General features: G+C 43.2%; 1 protein-coding gene across 12 annotated transcripts in view; it reads left to right on the top strand.

Annotated features, from left to right (window-relative positions):
* CADM1 (cell adhesion molecule 1) overlaps positions 1 to 14,860 on the top strand; it is a 243,093-nt gene that overhangs the window by 193,912 nt on the left and 34,321 nt on the right. For all 12 annotated transcript variants that reach the window (XM_083808365.1, XM_083808362.1, XM_083808361.1 and 9 more), the window contains 2 exons: positions 9,153 to 9,252; positions 12,318 to 12,490. In XM_083808365.1, coding sequence (XP_083664491.1) covers positions 9,153 to 9,252; positions 12,318 to 12,490 — 273 coding nt within the window. The remainder of the gene's footprint in view (positions 1 to 9,152; positions 9,253 to 12,317; positions 12,491 to 14,860) is intronic.

Here is a 14,860-nt window from a genome sequence, read left to right as displayed (position 1 = left end):
TTGTTTCTCACTCGCATCTGGAGGAGACTGACTTTTGTAATGCTCCTGGAGAGAGGAATCAAAGTGGAGATGAGCAGCGGGCAAGGCACGTGCTCCCATGCTGAAGGGCTGGCTCGCCTGGCTGGCTGCAGCAGCCCACAGTGGAGGGGAGGCAGGCATGTCTTCCCCCAGAGTTGCATTATTTTCCCTTCAAAGTGTTTACCTTTTCTCTTTTTAAACTGTTTTTCTTAAAGCTCGGTATGTCAAATGTTTCTTTTTTTGTAAATTAGGATCTTAAGTGTCGTTGAAAATCTGGAGCATTTGTACTTCAACTTATTTTGGTGCATTTGGAGGTGGCACCTAGAATATGTATTTATTTTATTTTATTGAAATGTTTTTCTCTGCTAAGAAAAAAAAAAGATGCAGAAATTGAAGTCTGCAAAGTGACCTACTTCACTTTATTTTAAAAACAATTCAAATGAACATTTTCGTCCGAGCTGTAGTTCAAAGAAAATTGCAGATTTGAGTTGTGTGGGTTTTTTAAGTTTCTCAGTAACTTCAGGAACGTATTTCAAAATGACTATTGGCCTTATCACCCCAGGCTGTGGTTGCTCCAGATGTCTTGAACCAGGAAGCAGGTAATCCTCTTGAAGGGGGATAGGCAGAGTAATTTCAGATGCATGTCACAAAAGTATGGGATTTGTGATAATGTTGAACTGTAGAGCACCAGGGTACCCCATGCATGTGCAGCACTGAACCCTGTGTCGCCTTAGCCATGATTTAATAAGGCAGTTGTTCACTACAGTAAATGTGATCTGTCTTGTTGTTGCCTTGTTTTCTCCATGATTATTTCCAAGCATCTTTATAGGTGCAAAGCATGTAAAATCTTTAAGGACAGGCACAGTCTTTTTTGCTGTTACCTGAGGGAGAGGAATGGCCATCTTGCTCCTCCTCTTAATGTGTGCAGGGGCTTCTCCTCTGGCAAAATAATGGAGCAGTTGTGTTATCTGATAAAATTCTATAGTGTATACCAATAACTTGTTACTACACCATAAGCTAAGCTTTAAAAAATAAATAGCAGGTTCACCTGAAGCTTACCAGCACAGATACTGGGGGGAAGAGAACCTTTTGCTGTAGTTAGTGAAACTGAGTAAGACTTACTCATGCTGAGTATTAACTTGTCCTACTCAGGAAGTAAGCTATTGCATGTATAATGTGGCACATCCTGTCCCTTTGTGAATTTTTGAGTAAATGCTTCTATCTGAATGTAGGGTATGTTATTAAAAAGAAATCTCTGCAAACAAGCATTTTGTAATATTTATGAAAATCTCCTGGTAGTGCTTTTTAAAAGCAAACAGAGTTTGACAAGTGATGCCATGTACTCACAGTAACAATAACACCTCTATGCTTGATTAATAGCTGCACCACTGAACGTATAACCCTGTGCAGTGGATGGCCACAATAAGTTACATGGGATTGGTTTGAAAATATATGTTGATTTCGGCTCAAGTTGCTTTCTTTTTGTCATTCGGATTATTCAGTGAGGGATGGAAGACCAGTGCGTTGAGTGTAATTTTAGAAAGGAAATGAAGCACCAAAATGCATTAAAATATCATTAAGGAACTGAATGGAACTAGATACTCTGAAATATTTAAGTTCAGCATTTGTGGTACTTTATGTCATTATTTGATACTGGAGATGAGGTCCTCATTTGACACTTTATCTTGGTTTTACTTGTTTGTTTTTTATTTTTTCTGAAGTTACAACGAATTGCACATTCATTTTTGTCATGCCTACGTGTATACCTCTAAAACATGCATTGATGGAATCTGTTACAGCCTCTGCTGTTACGAGGGGAGAACTCTTTGCACCCAATTATGTTAAAAATCAGCTATATACGTATGCTGTCACATCTCCAGTAATCCTTATATTTCTATTGAGTACAAATATTAATTGCATACTATGCAGTGAAGTGATTAACATCAATGTAATTTATCATCTGGAGAATTCTAAAAATGAATAAATGAGTTGTTTTGTTCAGTGAGGTGTTGACCCCTTCAGAAACTTTGATTTAAAGGTTTTTTTTTTCTTTTTATAAATATGAAAAGCACCACAATCAGCCAAGTGTTCAGTTATTTGATTTTCTGGGGCATTAGCCACTCTTGTTTGTGACATTTCCCAGTTGGGTGCTCGTTTGCAAGCTCATTAATAAGGTTTTCTCAGAGGAGTGTTGTTGGGAATGAAGAGCATACAGTACGGTCTGGACGCTGCGTTTTGGAAGTGTTCAGCAGCAGCATGCGGCTATGTATTTAAAATGGGAACGTGCACATACAACATACCTGCCTGTTCTCCTTAGCGCGACTGAGCGTGGCATCCCACCGTGGTGCACACAGTACCCAAAAGCCGGGTTACCGGCCGCTTGTGTCACACGCAGCTGTGTGCCTGATGGGAGCCCCAGCGTGCAGAGCTCGCCGGCTGCAATGCAGGCTCTGTCCTTCTGGAAGCTGGGGAGAAAACACAGGGTAGTCGGGTCTCCGCTGGCTCTGATGCAGACTTCATTTCCTGATAAGTAAACCTGCTTGACGTTAGGATAAAGGTGATGGCTGTATTTATTATACCTATGTATTATGTTAACTTCTCTGACTTCTTTTAATATTGAAGAATGTTTTCCTCCTGACCTTTCCCTAGCATGTGAGTGTAGTAAGATACAAAAACGGCCAGAAGTCATTTTCTTTTAATAGTTTATCCTTGTTATATATATATAGGCAATATACCATGCTAGTTTGGGCCACAGAGCAAAGCAGAGATGAGGATCTGTATAAAATAAACACCTTTCTTCAGATGAGCACTAAAGCATATTCGGGGTGATTTTGAAGCTAGGATTACTTAAAGTGGGCAAAAATTCTGCCTGACCTGCAGGATATTCTTCTCCTGAGAATACCATCTGTCATTATTTTTGCAAAGAGGTACGCATCAGGAATTAATACAGTAATCACAAAATGGATTTTAAAACTTGGATTCAGTACATAATTTTACAATGCAGGCAAGAGAATTTTCAGCTGAATCATTGAAAGAATCCATTTTGTAATTTTCTCAGTTGGCAAACAGTCTGGCATTACAAAACACGCTGAGCCCCATGCTGCAGTACCACTATGTCAGAAGCGCTGCAGGAGCAGTTTTGTCTGCTCCTGTCTGCCATGAAGAAACCAGCCATGTATAGTCGTGCAATTTACTTAATGTATGTGTTTAGCTGTAATTTGGAGCTGAGAAAGAAACCCCGTTCTGAAAATGCGCGCTGGTCCTGAGAGCCCTTCGTGCTGCGTGTGCGGCTGAGCAATGTCGGTAATGGAAGTGCCGGGGGGACCTTGGTGCTGCCGGGCACGGCCTGCTCCTGGGCTGTGGCAGGGCTCTGCGAGCTACAGCGTGCTTTCGGTGGTTGGTTTTCCTCATCCGTGTTTTTGTGTGTTTCCCCCCAAAAGCAGCATGTGGTAAGAAGGCTTTTGACTGTGTTCTGACCTCAGCTGGGGCGGTTGTGTGGGCAGGAAGGGTTGACTGGTTTGTCGCTGTTGGTGGTTGGTGAGTTGGATAAGTCGAGAAAAAAATCATCCCCTGCTAAAGAAATGCTTCCTAGACTGTTTTTATTGTGTTATTAATGACTGTTTCAGTGCAATGTTTGTGTTTAAAGTGGACAGATTGCTGCACTGTAGGAGCCGTATCACTCTGAGATTGCTGGAGGACCAGGAGCTGCTGGAGTGTGATGATTCAACTCGGGGGAAATGATGTGGCCCCAAAGAACAGCTACCTCAAGTGTGATGTGGTTTTTTTGTTTTGCAGCTTTTAGCAGCTTTTGTGCACAGTGAAGTTACTGGATATAGCCACAGAGTTAAATTTACTGCACATTTTCCTCATTAAGCATGTTCTGATTGTGTTTCAGGGGAGATGTTCATGTGCCTTCTTGCATTTGCCAAGAAAACCACTCTTTTATTTAAGGTTTTATTTCCAAGTAGGAGTCATATCTAGTGTCTATTAGCATCCTTGTGGGCTGCAATACGCAAGACTTCAGCCACAGGCTCGGCAGTTGTAGGAACCTGCGCTGCTACCACGCAGCACTTACTGCATGCAGAGAGACGTGCTGTCTCCAGCAAGTGCTGCCGTTGGGTTTAGTCTGGTTACAAACAAGATAAATGTTTTCAGCAGAGCTTGGCTGCATTCCCCTGGTTGGTGCGTTACAGCACAGGCAGAAATTGGGAGGACCTGCTTGACCCAAACTGGCCTGAAGCTGGAGAGGAGCCCTGGGGAGGACCGAGGTGACAGCACAAGCACCAAAGGCTGCAGCCCTCCGGGAGCAGCCAGAACTGGGCTCAGTGGGGCAGGGGCGAGCGCTGCTGGGGGTCCCAGCCGGGCTCCTCCGTGGACCCCCGGCTCCTCCATGCACCTGCGCAGCAGAGCCGGGGCCCCACAGGAGATCAGGCTTGCCAGATCTGTCTGGCGGCACTCCCTGAGACGACAAGCTCTCCTGTCTTTGAGATCATAGGTTTCTCTGATGAAAGTAAATGGGTAGAAATAATGGGCTTAGGCTTTTGTAAGACACCGAACTCTGTATAACGTGATATCCTGACTGATTAATGAGATCTAAGCATAATCGATGGAGCGCACATTTAATGGATTAAGAAATCACTAACTGGCAGATCTCAAAGAATAGTCATTAGGGAGTAATCAGCAAGTGATGGTATTTTTAGAGTAAATGCACTGGCCTGGGTGCTTGGCCTGCTGCTCTTCAGTGCTCCCATGACTCATTTGGAAGTTCTTAAAAAAAAAAAAGTTAAAAAAAAAAATCACTGTTAATAATCTTTGCTGATGACCAAAAAACTGGCTAACACTTAATAAGAGGAAGTGTTGTAGCATGCACAGAACGTCTTGAGAGTTTTTGTAACTTCTAAAACACAGCACTTTAAAACTCTTAAAGGTGGGTGGCCGTAGGCTATATCGCTTCTTCACAGAAGCGCAACTACATCCTGGAAAATACTTGGAGTGCTGTAGTGGGAAAAAGCCTGATGTGAGGTTTTGCCAGGGAAACCAACATGGCAAAGCCAGTGCCTCCTTGCGTGTGTGAAGCAAGGAGCTGGAGCGAAGATGATGGCTTTTCTCTTCTGTGTTGGTGAGACCATTCCTGGAATCTTGCACGGCATCTTCGTGAGCAGACTTTGGAAAGATGCTGGAAAATAGGACAAGTTGCAGAGAACGGGAAGAAACCACACAGGAAGAGACTTAAAAAGCTCCGGCCGAATCTGTCCTACCAAAAAGTATTGAGAAGCAATTTGTTCACAGGACAGAAGAACAGCCATGGCGAGAGTGTGCAAAGTACAAAGGGAACTGTAATCTAGCAGGGGGAGGCAAAACAGAAATCTTTGGCTAGAAGTTAAACTAGACAAAATGAGGACAGAAGGTGCATCTTAAATGCATCTCGGTTTGTCGAGACCTTTCTCAAGAGAAGCAGCGGGTTCTCCGTTTCTCACATCATTTTAGAAGAGGACGCCCTATCCGTGCCTCGGTCACAAGCAATTAGGCTTAACGTGGAGCCTGGCTGAAACGCATGGCGTCAGCCCAGAGGCGATGCCACACAGAGGGGCGAGAGGGGATCTGACGGGGGAATGAGCCAAGCGCTGCTGCAGCTCTGCCAGCACACACAGCCCATGGGTCCTGGTGCAGCTGGAGGTGAAGCCCCGAGGGAGCCGGGTGGTGGCGTCCCGCGGGAGCGTGCTGTCCCATGGCACCACCCGCGCTGGAGGAGCCATCAGCATCCCAGTTGCTTGCGAAATTAAAATACAGGTTGTTAGTCAGAGAGGGAGGAGAAGGAGCATTTTTCATATTCAGGCTGACTTCAAGACTGTGGGAGGCTGAGGGGGCCGGGCTCATGTACACCGTAATTGGCCAGCGGGGCAAAGAGCAGGGCGTGCTGTCGCCTCTCTAAAGGCTGCCTTTCGGATGCGTTACAGGCACACGGTATGCATGTTGTAAAAGAAATCTCATCAAATGCAGAATGGTTTTGTAATAAGTTTTTCAAATTGGTTGCTGCTACAGTGTAACCTTTAGACTACTGGTATTTAACCTTGTATATCACTTGTAGCTTTTGAATGAATTTAGCTTAATAAAGGTACCTTATTAAATTACTAGGCTTTTTTTTTTTTTAAGCCACTAGAAATAGGCATACTAGGAAATAGCTTGAGGTTGTTAGATCTAATTGTCTGCCAGTGGAGTATATTGTGGCTTAGATGTGTAGATGCAAGCATTTATTTTTATGTAGTAATCCAGCAATATGATATTATGAAGTTCCAAGTTGAGTATTTCAGGCTGTTGGAATGCACTTGGTAGTAAAAATTCTTCTGCTGCTTGCCTTATGCCCTAGACTGCCATCTGAGATGGTGATAGTCCCAGATTATACTACCACAGATGTCACTACTGGAACGTGGCCTTTTTAATTAAGTGGTTAATAGGTGGCAAACTGCTAGTACAGGCCTTGAAAACCATCACAAGCTTGCTGGTGTCAGTTACTAAATGTCACAATTGCAGGTAGGAGCTGAGCTCAGGATCCCACAGTGCCTGGCATTTTACAAAGCTTTACCTAACAGAGTGTATAATCTGAAGAAAATAGATACTGACTTTGTCTGAGATGGGATGCTTAGCAGTAGGATTAAAGATTGTCTAAATGTGTGTCCTCAAAAAAAAACAAACAAAAAAACCCAAACACATCCCCTCCCCCAAATTCTTGGTCAAAGCAAGTGAAATTTTCATTGTATACTACAAGCCTAATTAAAATGTCAGTTCTCCTGAGTGCCAAGCCATCCTTCTGAATCCTTCAGAAGTTTGAAGCACTTCCTATTTCCATAAGTGCCTTCAGTAATTACTCGCATGCTGGTGAGTCCTGCTTAGAAGAGACATTCACTGTGATAACTCTATTGGGAGTGTTCTTGTCTTCACGAGTACATGTATGTGTGCTAATCAAGTTCAGATTTATATTGTATGTGACACCTCTACAGTGTGCAAATCAAAATGGTATAGATTCACTTTCCTTCTTACATTTGATTAATGGAGACTATGGAGCTAGAACGCTGAAGTGGAGGGGGGCAGTTTATGTCGTTTCGGGAGAGCTTACTTAGCTTGCGGTTTATTCTCAGTACAACAAGCCTTCGGTGTATTCGTGTTGCTTTCCATAAGTAATTGACAGCTGGTAAACATCTCGTTAGAAATACTAAAATTTGTCTCATAAAAACAGGATTGGAGCAACAGAAGAGGCAAGCTGCAGAAGATCTCACCCATGGCTTTCCCAGCCCAGGGATGCCATTCAGGGTAGCCCTTGTGTTCCCCTGTAAATAGGGCTGGAAAGGTTTTCCAGTCTTTCCACAACACACAGTGTAATAGCATCGATGTTTCTGGCGTGGGCCCTTAGGTACCGTCACAAAGCAAATAGTAAATAGCAAGCAGATGGCTGAGGTGGGGTGGTTGTGAACGAGAGGGGTAAGCGTGAGCACAGCACGTAAGATGTTGCTTGTGACATACTTGCTGCATAATACTATTTAACCGGTCGTCCTGTGTTTATGCATTGTGTAAGTACTCGTGTTGCAGACCAAACTCAGTGTGGTATTTCAGCACTGTTCTTTGTCTTCCTGTGCTTTTTTTGTGTGTATCTGTGCCACAGCCCCCGCAGGACTGGGTTGTGCATCTGGGGCTTGGACCTTGCAGTGGGGAGCACCTGCCCCTCGCTGCCACGGCACAGCCCAGGTGCCCTCTGTCGAGGTTCAGCTGCAGGGCACACGTCGAGGTTGTGTCTGCCCTCCTAGGGACGGTCTTTGCTCACGCCTAGACCATGCTGGTTGCTTCCACGCGTCTCTTCTGCACGTTCGAAGCGCTGAGCAACGTCACTATTTGGGGGTCAGCTCCTGTTCTCAGGCACACTGCATTCCTGTGTTTCCAGAGGAATTAGGGCTTTGCACCTCAGGCGTGTAACACACTTCCAGAACGTCGTAATCCGTGTGCTGCTGCTGCGCTTTCCAGCCTGCAGATACGCCTTAGTTTCATAGCTGCAGGAAGCATCTGTAATGGGGATTAGTTTATAAAATGTTTGTGGTATAGTCATCTCAGGAGAGGATTTACTAGTGTAGCTTATTCCATTACTGAAAATTATGAGAGTTTAAATTGGTTAAATCCTGACATGGATTTTTTTTTCTAATCTCTATTATTCCACAGGAAGCATGTTAATGAGTTAAACACAGTTAATAAAATGCAGCAAGCCGATATTTTTGGTAGCAGTTACTCTCAAAGGATCTAGAAACATTTAAATTGTTTCAACCTTTATGCATACTGATTTTTTGCCTTCCTTTATTTCTTACAGTTGAGTAAATTCCTGAAAAATATATACGGCCTAATGGCATTTGTAGTATTGAATTGATTTTTTGCATTGATAACATTTTAGCTACAGCTTAGATTGCGTTTTTAATCTTTGTTTCAGTTATAGGAGGTAATGAATTTTTTCATCATGGACTCCAGTGTGTTTTGTGTGTGTGTGTTTTTTTTTTTTCTCCTGCAGGGTCTTACTAAAGTGGTTTGAAGCTGGATCCCTAACTATAAATGCTTTAATTCTCTGTGTTTATTTTAGGATTTAGAAGAGCTTCATTTGGACTAACTAAAATCTTCCATTGTTTAAACAAAAGCATCAGTGGCTGTGATTTCTTTTTGTGTTTCTAACAAACATCTCTTGTAAAGCCAAACGTATTAAAATGCGTGGACACAAAGTGTTGTCATACAGTAATATATGATACATGATAAAACGTATCAATTCTGAGCACCACAAATATCTCCGGTTTCACCTCAGCATGAAGGCAAATGAGTTCCTTTTAGCTTGAGTGAGTTCAGAGATAAACTCTGGTGCAGCAAAAAGCATTTCCCGGGAAACGGTGGTGCTTCAGTCGGAGTGCAGATCTCCGATCTGCCTCGCGTTTCCTCAGCGCTAATCACTTCAGCTTGAAGCAAATACCAAGTTCACTTACTGATTAGACAAATGGCATAGAGGGGGCCGAGAGGAAAGCAGTGATGATGACTGTCTTTTGGTGTTCAGTGCGTAGAAATCTGATTCTGTTTGACAAGAAAATTTATGAAATGATGTTTTTGTCATGCAGATAAGCCTCAAGTGCGGGTTTCTCAGAATTACCCAGTGCAAGGCCTCACGAGAGAAGGGGAGCCACTCGAACTGACGTGTGCAGCTTTTGGAAAACCACAGTAAGTTGGAAACTACCGGAGGATGGACCAGGCTGTCTGGCAGTGACGGGGCCATGCTACAGGGCCATGCAAAAATGCATGCAGGCATTTTGGCCTCTTTAGCTATTGCAGAACTTAGTGTGCCATTTTCTGCTGCAAAGGCGATGCAAGAGTATGAAAAAGAAAGTATGGAGATATCCTTTCTGCACCTGAGCATATGCTGCCAAATTAAGGTATCTGTTTTGATTTGCATTTATTCTTATATAAAAAAAATGGTTGAGGATTTTTTATTGTAAGAGCTCCCAGGAGCGGAGCAAGCCCTCTGATGCAGAATGAACAGGTGGTAGCGTGGGTGCCACACAGCCATGCATCTCCTCCCCAGGGAAGTCTCTTCCCCACTTAGGTGTCAGTTGATTTCAATTAATCTGCAAAAGCAAGGTCAGTGGCCTGCATATCGAATCCTAGTAAGGTGCAGGTATGCAGAAGAGTGAATGGCCCAAAGAATTGAGCACTTTTAAAAGTGGAATGGATCTGTAAGGTAAGGCAGTCTGTCTTTCTGCTTATATTGATTATATGATGATTCTCCTCCGTATTTGGTGGCCTATGTTTTTTATATGAAATGCAAGTTGTATTCTTTCTCCTCTTCATACCACGCCCTTGAGGCTTTCTTACATTGCTTAAGAAATTTATGCATCAGGAAATTCCTGACAAGGGAGGGTAGATTTTCTTCCACACTTCCATTGTTGTTCTAATTTAAGTTTTGTTGACTTTTTTTTTTAATACTTCCTCTCCCACTTGGCTTTATGGTTGTCAAGTATTTACTATCCTTTTTTATTTTGATCATGTTCATGAGATTTCTGCAAACATTCCCGAAGTCTGTCAGCGTCTCCTTGGTAGTGTGCCCAGAACTGAAGAGTTACTGCAGGTGTAGTCGAACTTGAAGTCATCCAGTTTGACAGTTCTGTTTCTGTGGGCAGGGACAGGAAGGGTCTATGCAGCTCAGAGGTGAGAAGGCTTGTGATACTGTCATCTTCCACGGTAGTGTCCTACCTCACCTAGATTGTTTTGTTTATTTCCACTTCTCAGTTTCTTCTGTTCCGCATGTGGCTGATTCCTTCCCTGTACATTAGAGACTGAATAATCCCATTTGAATATCTACTCCCTGTTCAGAATCTGTCAAAGCCCCTTTGCATTTCTCCTCTCATGGGTAACTGCAGTTCCTCCCATTTGCTATCATGTGGGAATTTAATGAATAGGCCTCTTTACCTTTTTTTTTTCCAGGCTATGAATAAGACATACACATGTTAACTAAGACAGACACATCTCCCAGGCTGTATGCCACTTAATGTTACGGTGATGCTAGTAATGTGCTAGGAATTTCCTTATGTAGGTCATTTCACCTGTCTCTCTCAAGGCATAAGAAAATGTACAGTAAGATGTTTCTGTTTAGTTTTTTTTTATTATTATTATTTTGTTTTGGGAAAAAAAAAAGATTAACAAATTTCATAAAATCCTTTCAGAGGTTTAGGATGAACAGGAATGTTTCTTCAGTTAAAATCACTTCTCTGCAATATTTTGCAACATGAACATTGGGTTGGGGGAAGTTCAGAGGTAAACAAAACACGAGAAAGTAGAATTTTCTGTTTTGGTATTAATATAGGTATTAAGTTTTCAATGTCCAAGGTTAGACAGTTAAAGAAAACAACAAAATCCTGTGACAGAAGTGGGAATATGCTGAAACCATGAAACCATCACTTTTAGGATATTCACGTCTTTGAAAACAGGCTGCTGTGTAGCGCATGCAGCATGTGAAACCTTGGGACACCAAAATCACTAATAGCTTTTGAAAGCTGTAGCCAGGAGCATCAAAACCTTTCCACCAATGTTGAGGTAAAACTGCAACTGCGGTTCTGCTCTCTGGAGAGCTGCTGTTGGACGGGCAGAGGCTCGCACGTTAGCAGCGTGTTCTGCAGCCTCGCCAGGCAGTAAGTGCCGTGGGTGGGAAAGCAAGGGAGAGCACACCAAGCCGTTGTCCGAAACCAGATGTTGACTTTGTAGCAGGCAACTGATAACCAAATGATTTTATTCAGTATTTTGTCCATTCCAGTTGTGGGGCTGGGATGTTGAGACTTTAGGAGCTTTTATTTCATTACAGTAATCTCCCATATAGACACTGTAAAAAGCCCAAGCTATTTTGATACCTTTAACGGTGCGAGCTCCCAGCAGAATATGACTTGCAAACTTCATCTTTGGAACTAGGCAGTCGGACAAATGAAATGTTTTACTCTATAGACCTCCCCTTTTTAAGAACTTAGTGTTCAGTTGTCCTGAAAGCTGCTATATATTTCTTGCCGGCGAAGGCTGGCTCATAGGAGTAGCTGATCTGTCCTTACTTGCTATTTAAAAGTTTTCGTAGTAATAATAATTTATTTATTCTTAAAAAGAATTCCCCAGGCCCCGAAGCACTTTTTTTCTTTACTGGCTCTAACAGACACGCTAATTTCATTCCCTAAATTATGCAAACATGATACCCATTTTGGTTCCATTAGTAAAAGGATGCAGGAAACAGGCTGCCAATTGGAGAAGCATAGTCGGGGAGAGAAGAAAGGTGTTCCTGTTTGCTAGAGGCTAAAATTCTGTCACTAAGCAGTAGAGCCAAAATTGAAGTAAATAGGTCTGTCACGTCTCTTTGTGAAATGGTTCAAACTTCATGAAAATGTACTTGTTCTGTCACATGTCCAGATCTGCACTCAGAGCACCCTGTGGATGCACATTGTAGTCCATAGATCTCAAAGATTTCAGGTTTACTGAATAAGTGAATGATTAACCACTAATGAACTTTCTTCCTGCTTGCATTAGTGTCTTCAGAAAATTTAAGGTCTGGATACAGTTTCCTGTTGGGTTAAAATAAATTTAAATTGAGGAAGCCTGACAGCATCTGGGCTTGAGTAGTGCAAAAGCATGTGTTTGTTTCTTTGCAGTTTTTCTTGGTTTGGGCTTTCTGTCTGTGGATGAACTATTGAAGATGCCATCTTTACCATAGGAAAATAGTAATGTGACTGTTTCTTTTTCTCCCTCCTCTGTAGGCCTACGGACATGAGGTGGTTAAGAGTAGATGATGAGATGCCTCAACACGTTGTAGTGTCTGGTTCAAACCTTCTCATTAGTAACCTAAACAAAACAGATAATGGTACATACCGCTGTGAGGCTTCAAACGCGGTGGGGAAATCACATGCGGATTACATGCTGTTTGTATACGGTACGTGAGAAAAACCACCGTTCTTCTAGACTCATTTACACATAATTGCAACATACCTCTCTCTGAAAGCTTTTGAAGTTAACGTTTTGCTTTCTGCAAGAATTACAGATAGCTCCCAACACATCTACGTTGTACTGGGCTGGGGTAGGGGCTGGAAAAGCATTTCTTTTGCTTCTGTAACTCTTGGTGTCGTACATCAGGTGCAGAGCCATTAAGTTTCTTTCTCTGGAGCCGCTTTTGTGGACTTGCCATGACACTTGTGTATTGTCAGATGAGGCCTGAGAAAAGGCCAGAACGGAGGCATGGGGAGAACTGTGAAGTTCTCTAGCCTGACGGTTCTCACAGGACTTCTCCAATATATTTTCCTTTTTCTAATGACTTTTTCAGTGTCTTCAGCAGTGGTACAGGGTTGGGTTTTTTTTGGCCCTGGTCTTTTATTAGAAAATTAAATGACTGAAGAATCAGCCAGCATCCCTGGATAATTGCAACCCAGTAAATAAACTGGAGGAATGAGATGTCTTAAGCCTATATGTGGCTGCTGAGCAGACACTAAGACATGTCTCAGCATCTTTTTAAAGTGCTATTAAGTACCTACTTTAGTACTTCGGTTCCTCTGTATTATTTTGCCATTGCTCTAAACCTTGTTGTTCTCTCGTCATGAGGTGTTGCACATAATGAAGATTCAGCAGGCACTTGAGGAGTGATCCCCCGCTCTAATTGTGAACAAGTCCCCTGGGCTGCATATTTAAACTTTATCTCTTAGAGTGTTCATTGCGTGGCATTGCTAAGCTTGTGGTGGGTGTTGCCTGTTATTTGGATAGGACATTGACGTGCTCTGGTTTGAAGTTCATTCCATGCAAGAGCTGCTTGAAGCTCTGCAGGCCAAATTCTCTTGTGTTTGCTCTGATCCCAGTAAATAGTTGGGAACATAACATCGCCTATCCAGTGCCGGTGGTATGTCACCGGTTTTTGGCCCAGTCTTAGAAACTTGCCCAGAGACTGTAGCTAATAACAAACCTTACAGCTCTGAGCTGAAATCGGACTCCTGTACTGTAATATACAGGTAGTTCTCTAGTGCCTGTAGCTCCAAAGGACTCCAGTTTACAAAATGAAGTCAGATATGAATTTATGATGGAATAAGTCACTCTTGGTTTAAAAATGGCTGTTCACATCACTGTTTGAAGAAACAGCAAAAGTTGTGCGAAGTATTAAAGAAGCTGAAATAGGACACAAGCAGCAACCCGTGAGAAGTATGGAAAGCTACTGCAGTAAAGCAGTTATAGAAGAGGTTGTTTAATTCCTTGTGTAGCTTAATGTACCTATTTTGGCCCAAGTGAGTGCTAGAATAACTCTCACCAATGTTAATGACCTGGTTAGTGCCCAGGTTCTGTAAGGCTCAGGACGAACCATTACAGAGGATCGAGCTGAAATGTGTGTCCCTGCAGACACACCAGGGATTTGGTGGGCTCTGGAGATGGAGCACCATTCATTCTCACCTGTAAATGTGGTCTCAGTAAGCCATTTAGACCTCATATTAACTCTCACGATCATTAATTATTCCACGTTTTTGATGGGGGCAAGAACCGGATTACACAGGAATTCATCAGAGCTTTCATCCCTCATGATTCAATTCCCAGGACCAGATGATGTTATTGCAAAGGTGATGCAGCTTCCCAGGGGATGTTAACCTGTGGACTCTAGTTCAGGTATCCAGCAGATATTTTGGCATGTAGAAAGGCTTTTCATGGTCTGTCCGGAGCTCTCTGTTAAGTAATTGTTTTATATCCCATCACATTCTGTTCCTGGATGTCTGGGAGTGTCCTGCTATGATTCGGCACTCTGGACAACATAAAGAATTCCTTTAGACCTGAATCAAGAAGGGAGACCTCCAGAGCTGCTGATGTAGTGGAAGTGGTTAGGCTGTGGTCATCGTCTGAAGCCCTTTGGCATAGAATCTAACTCTAAGTTGTCACCAAAGGAAACCAGTGCTACTGTGTTGAGTGTGAAAAGGAGCTGCTGGTCTCACTCCACGTGTCAACAGAAAGCACACACTTCTCCAGCCTTTGCTGCATTTGGCATCCTTCCCCACTAGAATATAAGGAATAATATATGTGCCTATGCAATCTGTATCCCTGCAAAAACGCCTCTGTAGGTGTAGTGTGAAAGCTAGCGGGAGGATGTGCTCGCTGCTTGCCCCCTGCCCCAGCCGTGGGCAGGACTCGCCTGTCACCATGGTGCTCCCTGCCCGCATCCAGCCCCCCTGGGAGCGGGGGGACGTGCACACGGGGCCGTCCCCACCAGAGGCGTGCGGTGGAGTAGCGATGGCTGCAGCACAGCGTTGGGCTGGCACACCTTCACAAGAGGTAGGGG

This window comes from Anser anser (genome assembly GCF_964211835.1).
Source record: "Anser anser genome assembly, chromosome: 22".
NCBI lineage: Eukaryota > Metazoa > Chordata > Aves > Anseriformes > Anatidae > Anser > Anser anser.
The sequence above is the reverse complement of the archived record's forward strand: the minus strand, read 5'-3'. Positions and strand labels throughout refer to the sequence as shown.